We start from the raw sequence: 9,311 nt of genomic DNA on the forward strand, positions 1-9,311 counted from the left end.
TTGTATTAATATTAGATGCTTTGTTTTTAGGGTAACTTTATAACATTCTGTCAGGGATCTTTATAATGAGTCTTTATTGGTCACATACAGTATATATTACATCACAGTGAAATTCTTTTTTCTTCACATATCCCAGCATGTAAGGAAGTTGGGGTCAGAGCGCAGGGTCAGCCATGATACAGTGCCCCTGGAGCATAGAGGGTTAAGGCCCTTGCTCAAGGGCCCAACAGTGGCAGCTTGGTAGTGTTGGGGCTTGAACCCCCGACCTTCTGATCAGTAACCCAGAGCCTTAACCGTCAACCGCCACTACCCCAGGCTAATTCTGGCACATTTACAATCATGTTCATTAATGTGCACTGCCCCTGTAAATAAATAAATAAATAAATAAATTTTGCGCTTGCAAAGAACAGAGGCCAAGAAATCTTGAAAAAAAAATCACTGTATTATCTCCAAATTTCATTGATTCCCAACTCCCGTGCAGCGTTTAACACCTGTTGCTTGTCTTGAAAGTTATGGAAACTCAACAAAATATATTGTGATCGCTGTTTAGAAAGGAGCTTGGGGGCAAGTGATCGATGCACTCTTTTTGCTTTTGTAGCAATATCAAGAGTCTTAGGGAGCCACGACTCGAATAACTGTGTAGGGCTATCGCCCTCAAAACCCTCAGGTAAACCAACGATGCAATATTCTTATTTCTCCCTCTGTTTTCAAGGTCCTCAGCATGTTCAGCCATGTCATGTACGAGCTTTTCTAGGGATTTTAGCTTAGCCTCAATCGGGGTAAACATGTCTTATATCACAGAGATCCTGGTTTCAGCCCCTGTAATCCGCTTTTCATGCCCATCCAATTCACCACGGTGCATTCGTAGCAGCTGCGATATCGGATCCATCTTTTCATCAATAAGCTTGGAAATATTTGCTGTGATCTCCACCACCACATCGGATAGCTGAGACGCAGGTGAATTAGCATTAGCATTAGCAGCGCCAGCTCGCTCATCGACCCTGTCTGGACTGCTGTAAATCAGAGTTTTCTTACGCTTTTTTTATGATTGCCTAAAAAATTATTTCTGCTCATAATGACAAAAGAAAAACATGGACATGCAAAAATTATGATATATGGGTTACAATATAAAGAAACTCCAGCTTGACTGCACACAACCGTCCTTCAAGCCACCATCTTGAAAACCTAAAGCTACAGTATGTTAATTAAAGAAAGCCCTAACCGTAGACTAAGTTCTGAACACTCTGCATCTGTGTAATAAATACTTCTCTCTTGCTTTTTTTTGTTGCCAAGTTTCTCTCAGCTGACGATGGGTGCAGATGGTGCAGAGTTTCTCTCTTCAGTTCTTCCCTCGCTGAAGAATCTCAAGATCCTCAGGTGACCAATGACCTGTCAAATTTTAGAGTCTGTCAGAATGTCAGAAATTGCTGCTTACCGATTATTCGTGATTATTCCATAACATTATGCTAATAGGATGTTTTTTGGACGCTACTGTTAAGCATGTCATGTTTTTCTGACTTTGTACATGTTTCCACAGTCTTAGTTCCAAAGGAGAAACAGAAGATGAAGCAGTAATATTTGCATTACAGCATGCACAAAAGCACCTGGAACAGCTGAGGTATAGCTCTCACAATTCTTAAATTTGTCCTTTTTTTGGGTATACTTTATTGAAATGACTTCCATCTCCCCAATGCCAAATGCATATTTATATTTTTAAAATGTTTCAAATGTCTTCTAGCTTGGCCCATCATGTAATTAAAGACAGAGGAGCTGCAGTATTAGGGAATGCCCTTCAGGGTTTCACAAGAATGCGATCACTCAGGTAAAAAGTGATTCATAATCTTCATCAGTACTTCCTATTGGTTGACTTTCTCAAAAGATCTGGATGATTTCAAATAATGCCATGAAGCAAAGACCTGACTTGTTCTGAGTATATGTCATGTATATTTTTTCCAAGCAATTTTGTAAATATAGCCTAATGTATCTACTTGAGACTAGACTTCTTAGTCAGTGATGGGCAATGTGAGCCTGAAACACCACAGAACTGTAGAATAAAGTGGTTTTCTGAAGATGGATGAATAAATGAACTTGATGAATTAGACCAGGGGTTCCCAAACTTTTCCAGGGCAAGGCCCCCCAAACGGCATTAAAATTTGACCGAGGCCCCCTTTTTGCAAGATGTCTTCACATTACAAATACAGACTTCGGAATATATACCCCTTTATATAAATAATTACATCTTACATCTTTACATTACATTAGGAATTGATTGTGTGTGTGTGTGTGTGTGTGTGTGTGTGGTTGTCTGAAAGTGAGAAAGAGAAAACATGCATTTGTTTATTTCTCACACCAAATTGTTGCACACCCCCACCCCCACCCCCGGGCGCCCCCAAGGCCCCCAAGGCCCCCACTTTGAAAACCACTGAATTAGACCACACAGTAAATCTTTGTTTAGAGAAAAAAATTTCATTGATGAAAATCTGGTTTTGGATATTTAGTTAATTAAGTAAAGCATTGTCAAAAAAAGCTAACTGTCGCCTGTACAGACTGCCTCTATTCTAGGTTTGATTGGCTCTCCAGCTTACTTGATTGTTGTTCAGTTTTGTTTTGTTTTTCTTTTTAGCTCATCCTCTCACTTGTGCAATCATGGTCTATCATTCTTGCTCTCCTCTATACCTCAAAAGAGACCATAATTCATATCTTAAACATTACCCTGGCAATTATTGACCATCCAAGCCAATCACGTAATCATTTAAGACATCTGAACCAAAGGTCAGGGCCAAGTCTTATTTAAGAGTGGTGTTTTATATTAGTGACTGTGTGTCCTTGTTCAATCTAGTCTCTTAAAGTGCTTGGATTGCACTGCAACAGGAGGGCGTGATTTGGTCCGTGGTCTGGTCCAGTGCCGCTCTCTGGAAGAAATTCGGTAGCTACCCTCTATATCTTGGCTAATTAACTTTTTCAGTTTTTGTACATTTAGAGTCTGAGTATGTAAAACTTAATAAACAGAGGATGTTTACTGCTATAGCTGTGATTCCTCTAGTTGTGAATACTTATGAACGAACAATTCAAGATTGTTGAAGGAAATGTTGCATGATCTAGTACGATATATTTTATTCTACAGCATGCTGCAGGAATGAGTCCTAAGTCCCAGTTCCTTCGTCCTGAACTCACTGGGTTTTTTAAATGGTTTTTGGTTAAATGCCTGAAATAACGTCTGTGGTTAACACAAGTTCAAGATATTTTCACACTTTATCCTATGACATAAAATACATCAGTAATACCGCACTCGTGATTTTTAAAAAAGCTTTTACGTGTCTTGAAAAAGGCGGTTGCAAACGCGTCTAAAAGGGAATACAGAGGTTGTCGGGACATAAAAGTCATCACACCGAACAGGAAAACTCATCTACTACAGCCACGTTGTGTTTATACTCATGCTCTTGCAAACTATTCCAACTCAAACTTTCCAGCTTGCAGATTTATACATTTCTAGTATTTTCCAATTGTAATGTTTTTTCAAACTGTAGTGCTACAGTATAAATAAAACCTCTTTATACCACAAAGAAAAATTATCCAAAAGAAATGAATGTATAAACAAACAGAATTTTCTCCAAAATAACACAACATGGACATATTCCCAAAAATCCTCATGTGCATGGATCCTTATTAGAGAACATGTTTTTTTAATAAAGGTTGAAAAAGTTGTTGGAAGCTTAGTGGTGGTGACTTCCAGTCATCGTTTATATGACATCACTTCACTTCCCAGTCAGCGTTTATAGCCTAACTTTAGCTTTTTACTTCTGGCGATTGTATTTACTGTAGGCTTCAAAATTCATAATTCAATTTGTGTTAATTTTCTACAGTTATCTTGAATAAAACGTGTAAGAATGATAAACTTTCGTTGGTCACAGACCTTATTTTCTGCAATAATCCAAAAGCCAATGGAAGAATCCTATTGGCTGTTTGTCGAGGGAACCAGGGTGATGCCTACTTCTGGGTTGGCCTTCAAAAATATCATCCCTGCAGCACGCTACTGCAACACACAAGCAGTTGTACCATATGGCAGTATACTACAGTGTCTGCATGATTTGTCTGTAACAGTGGGTCTGTACAACAGAACTAAAACAGTAGTAAAGGAAGCTAAGGTCTAAACTGTCATCATAGCTAATCTTGCTTTGAGTGTTAGAGTTGGTCACCATGGTGTAATCTCTCTCCAAAGGCTGGACTCTTTAGAATTGGATGAAGAAAGCGTAGATTGCTTTGCACAAGGCCTTCAGGCCATGACATCACTCAAAAAGATCAGGTACATAGACTTGACTCCTTCAGGAGGTTTAGGAATGTTGCAAAGCTTTGTTTTTTTTAATGATTTATTATTATTATTATTATTATTATTATTATTTTAATAGACTAATAAGTTTCACTTGAAACAACCCTACTCCTCATTATCACATGCTTCTGTGTTATGGTGGGTTTATTTTTCAGTTTGAATAAGACGATCTCAAAGGAGGGCAGTGGGGTTCTGTGTCTGCTGGCTAGTCTGCACACATTAATTGAGCTAGAAGAAATAGAGTAAGTTTAAATTACTTTTCCTCTGTCTATTCATTCACATTTTGCTATGTCATTATACAATCATGAAAAAAAAACAAGTTCATGCTATACATAGTTCTGCAGAAATCCCGATTACACTTCTCACCCTTGCACAATTTTCTGGACCTGAGTTCAATACATCTGGTTGATGTGATAGCTGTTTTCAAACCTATGTGCAGTCCAGGGAACCGGACACAGTAGTCTGGGGTTTACTGCAAGTGAACTTGAGTGTGGCTCGTATCATATGGGAAGGCGATCGGTTCTCACACCAGGCAGAGGACACAGCAAAAAATAACATTTTAGCAAGTGTAATTATATTGAATATCGCCAGATTTATCAAGTATTTCCAATTATAACATTACAACAAATTAAATATGATTATTAAACTTATTTCTAGACGTTTGTACTCATTTCGATCTTCAAAAAGGTGCAAAAAGCAAAAATATCTGCCAATAGAACAAGAAAATGTAATGCTTGCAATTAGTAGAAAATGTTCAGAAATGCATTAAATAATCCTATGTATATTTGGTTTACTGTAATCTTATAAAAGAAAGTACTTGACACATTTAACTATGTTCAACGTATTTTCACCTGGTAATATTTCATTTTTTTGCAGTGTGTGAGCAGTCACTTTACTTCCTTTTTCAAAAACTTTCTTTCCTTCCAAATTTCACAATGGCACAGAAAGAGATGCTGTAGTCTGCAGAGGAGATTACATGCCTTCTAGATCTATAGAGCGAAGATATAGTTCATTCGTCTTCTGTAGCCACTTTATCTTTGTCCGAGTCATGGTGAATTTGGAACACTGGGCACGAGGCAGGGATATATTCTGTGTATATATATATATTCAAGGATTAAAGCCATACTAATTCAATAAATGATACATTAGAACAATAAAACAATGAATTTACTCCAATGTCTCCAATTTTGTAAAGTCATGCTAAGGTAACATACTGTATAGATTTGGATAAATATGAAAATGTGCTAAAAGCTTGTACATGCTCTATTTTCTTTTTAAATAGATTGATCGGATTGAGAATGGGTGATCGAGGGATTGAGGAGCTTGTGAAATACATCCCTAAATGGACCAGACTAAGAAAAATAAAGTAAGTAGGCATTTGAAATAACTTTCATGGACTCATAATTCAAAGTTTTGTTATATTTGTTCTCTGAGAGATATGTAGTACTGGTGATAAAGTACTCTCTAGTGCAAATTATAAATCTAGGCAGTCAGAATTTTCACTAGTATTCTGACCTTGAGTTTTTCCTACCCAAAATGCTGTACCTTCCATTTTCTACCGTTTTCCAAGGTGTAAGTTATTATCAGGCATCCTGAGTGATCACCTCTCTCTGTCTCTCTCTGATGTATAGTCTGTCAGAGAACCGTGTGAGTGACCATGCTGGAGAGATGTTGGTGAAAGCGCTGTCCCACTGCAGAGCACTGCAACAAATACAGTAAAATTTTAAAAAATGAACAGTCACCTTCACACACACTATTTTTCACATGGTATTTGCAAAAAATAAATAAATCTATGATCCATAAAGCAGTATGTTCCTCACAATGCTGTGTGTAGTAGGCTGGAATCAGATAAAAGCTGAAACTCTGTTGGTGAACTATATATTCTTTATATTCAGTCTTTTCAGGAACAACCTTGGTCACAGATCTGCAGCTGTACTGGGTCAGGTTCTTCCATCCCTCTCTGAGCTCTCTGAATTGGAGTAAGTCAGGGCATCCTCATCTAAGAAAGTTTAATAGTGACTTAGGAATGCATTATATGAAACAAAACAAACCTTTTCATGTTTCTCTTTAATCATTATTTTCAAACATGTTGTGATCAAGGTTATAGGTCTGCTTTTCATTCTCACTTAATACCATAAGTGTATAAACGTATTACTCAAATGTTCAAGATTGAATGGTTTAATGGCTGCATAATTGTGTTGTCTAATCTCTCCATTTCTTTTCTGTTTTCTAAGTCTATCTGAGAACCAAATGGAATCAAAAGGTTGTTCAAGTGTCTGTGAGGCTCTGGTCAGCATGAAGGCACTAAAAAAACTACAGTAAGATTCCATCTACTCTTTCCTATATGTGTTTCGTAAAGTAAATAAAGACTTCACAATTTGTAGTCTCTTTGTAGTTTGGAGTCCCATAGGAAATGTATATACCCCAACATGTTAAAACATGGCAATTATTCAGCTATCTTATAGTTTTGTATAAATCTTTATCTTGCAGCTTAACCTCCATTGGAACCTCAGACTTGGTCAATGTTGCATCTTGCCTCAAACACTGCACCTCTATAGAGGACATCAGGTATGTCTGACAATGGTTTATAATAATTGAAGTCTATTTTTCATTATAACTCACATTTACTTTCCTGTCCTGTGGGTGTTGCATGTTTTTGTTCAGCTTGTCATGGAATAACTGTGAAAATGATGTGGTTCTGAAACTGGCTGAAGTTCTGCCACAATGCAGTAAACTGAAAAGACTTGAGTAAGTGTTTAGATCATTAGCCTGGGGGTATAGAACTTTCATATTGGATCTATTTTTGAACAGTACACAGATTAGATGTATATTTCTTTTGTAGTCTGGAGGCCAATAATATCAACACATCGGGAGCCATGGCCCTTGCTACATGTTTGCAGTTTTGTCCTTGGATTGAAGTGATCAGGTAATTTGAAGTAAAACGTAACTAGTATCATGTATCATATGTATCAACTAATACATATGTTCTCCCTTTGAGTTCATTTTAATAAGTCTAATCTCTGTTTTAAAAGACTTTGGAGGAATCCCATTAAAAAGGATGACCTGATTTTGAAAGACAAGAGGCTGAATTTCTCATCGACCTAATCTGAAAAACACTTGAGCTTGTGTCTTTTTTTAAAATGTTTACATTCATATTTATGTCTTTCTGTTTCAATTAGAATATGGAGGTATTTTGTTTACATTCATTTGGAGAACACATTACCTCAGTATACCAATAACTATACCACACCACAGTTTATCTAATTGTCTGGGATTCAGAGGTTTATGGAAGCGATGTGAACAATCCATTTTAGCACCTTAACAGATAGTGAACATCTCACTATAGAGCCATGCCTGCATGTTCAGAGACATAATAATGACCAGTCATGTACTGTTACAAGGGCCATTTTTGAGAACACACAGTATGCTAACCACAATAGGTTTCTAGTTGTCACACACAAACTGCTGATTATGCTTAGGCTGCATTTACTGTTTGAAGCTTGAAACTCTTTTAACTTCCAGTCTTCCATACTCATTGTCTAATTATTTTTAATATCCCATATAACTGTGAACGTGCAGATTGGCTGTGAGATAATCAGATTTAACGAACTAATAACGGCAGCTTATAAATTATCACCAAAATCAGAAGTCTGTTTCTTTATATGATCCTTCCATCAACCCATTCTCGACTTCTCCTGGTTGTGTTCTCCTGCAGATCTCATATTTATTTGTTTTTCCTTATTAAAATATCTTAAGAATTGCACTGCAAAATTAAACATACAATTGCATCAATGAATGTGAATGTGGTGGTGTTTTGTTTGTTTTTTTTTTACCTGATATGAAACTAAGGCCTGGCTTAATAAACTTTTAGTGAGTAAAGTATTAGTAACTCTGAGCACTGATCTCCGTACATGGGTACTGCCCCTACATATCATAGCCCAGTAATCATAGCCCAGTTGAGTGAAAACAATTATTAAGATAAAACTTTAAAATGCCAAAATAGAAACCAAAAATGTGATCCTACATTTTGTGTAGCTTCACTAGACTGAAATCATTACATTAATGATCACATTTGGAACATACTCATTTATGTTCCAACATTTAGAATATACAGTGGGGGAAATAAGTATTGAATGTGTCAATATTTTATTCAGTAAGTATATTTCCAGTGAGGTTATTCACATGAAATTTTCACCAGACATAAGTATTAACTCAAGAAATCCGCAAATATAAAGAATTAAAGTCATAACATAATGAAGTTATGTGTAATAAAGTGGAATGACACAGGAAAAAAATATTGAACACTCCAAGAAAAAGCCGTTCTACAAGGCAAGGAACCAGCTGAAATCCATAAGTCGTTAGAAAGTAATTATACCTCATATCTGTGCAAATTAATATCAGCTGGATTAGTAAATTGATGGTCTATTGAGGATTTCTATTACACAGTTATTACACATAACTATTTATGGACTTTAATGCTTGGATTTCTTTATATGTGCGGATTTCTTGAGTTAATACCAATGTCTGGTGAAAATTTTATGTGAATAACCCCATTGGAAATATATTTACTGAAATAAAATGTTGACTCATTCAATACTTGTGTCCCCCGCTGTACATTTCCCCACAAAATATGATGTGTTGATATTTTCTGTAAGTTGATGTGTCTGCATGTATATACGCTTGTCAATAAAGCACTGGAAGAATGAGAAACCATCCCCTCTGTTCTTGCTTTATATTTTCACTGCACTCATTGCCAGCTGTGGGCAATCCTCTGAAGCCTTGCCACCTATTATATGCCTTTCTGTGTAACTGCTGATTCTTCCCACCTCCCATACAATTCAGCAGCTATGCTACTTGTTGCCCCAAGATGGCTGAAAAGATTTTGGTCCCTGCTGCTAATTTTGCTAGTTGTCAGAACACCATGGTGGCCCAAGCGATCTCAAATGTACAGAAAGATTTGGTGCCCAGCGAAGTCAGCTTTGCT

The 9,311-nt window shown here is 36.8% G+C and overlaps 1 protein-coding gene across 4 annotated transcripts in view; it reads left to right on the top strand.

Annotated features, from left to right (window-relative positions):
- Positions 1 to 8,216, top strand: part of nlrc5 (NLR family, CARD domain containing 5) — a 32,088-nt gene extending 23,872 nt beyond the window's left edge. For all 4 annotated transcript variants that reach the window (XM_053622993.1, XM_053622996.1, XM_053622995.1 and 1 more), the window contains 14 exons: positions 1,294 to 1,377; positions 1,538 to 1,618; positions 1,739 to 1,822; positions 2,840 to 2,926; positions 4,220 to 4,303; positions 4,483 to 4,569; positions 5,610 to 5,693; positions 5,959 to 6,042; positions 6,223 to 6,306; positions 6,562 to 6,645; positions 6,818 to 6,895; positions 6,992 to 7,075; positions 7,170 to 7,253; positions 7,360 to 8,216. In XM_053622993.1, the coding sequence (XP_053478968.1) occupies positions 1,294 to 1,377; positions 1,538 to 1,618; positions 1,739 to 1,822; positions 2,840 to 2,926; positions 4,220 to 4,303; positions 4,483 to 4,569; positions 5,610 to 5,693; positions 5,959 to 6,042; positions 6,223 to 6,306; positions 6,562 to 6,645; positions 6,818 to 6,895; positions 6,992 to 7,075; positions 7,170 to 7,253; positions 7,360 to 7,432 (1,162 nt within the window). In that variant the 3' untranslated portion in view covers positions 7,433 to 8,216. The remainder of the gene's footprint in view (positions 1 to 1,293; positions 1,378 to 1,537; positions 1,619 to 1,738; positions 1,823 to 2,839; positions 2,927 to 4,219; positions 4,304 to 4,482; positions 4,570 to 5,609; positions 5,694 to 5,958; positions 6,043 to 6,222; positions 6,307 to 6,561; positions 6,646 to 6,817; positions 6,896 to 6,991; positions 7,076 to 7,169; positions 7,254 to 7,359) is intronic.
- Positions 8,217 to 9,311: the final 1,095 nt, after the last annotated feature.

The sequence above is a fragment of the Ictalurus furcatus genome, chromosome 4 (assembly GCF_023375685.1).
Source record: "Ictalurus furcatus strain D&B chromosome 4, Billie_1.0, whole genome shotgun sequence".
NCBI lineage: Eukaryota > Metazoa > Chordata > Actinopteri > Siluriformes > Ictaluridae > Ictalurus > Ictalurus furcatus.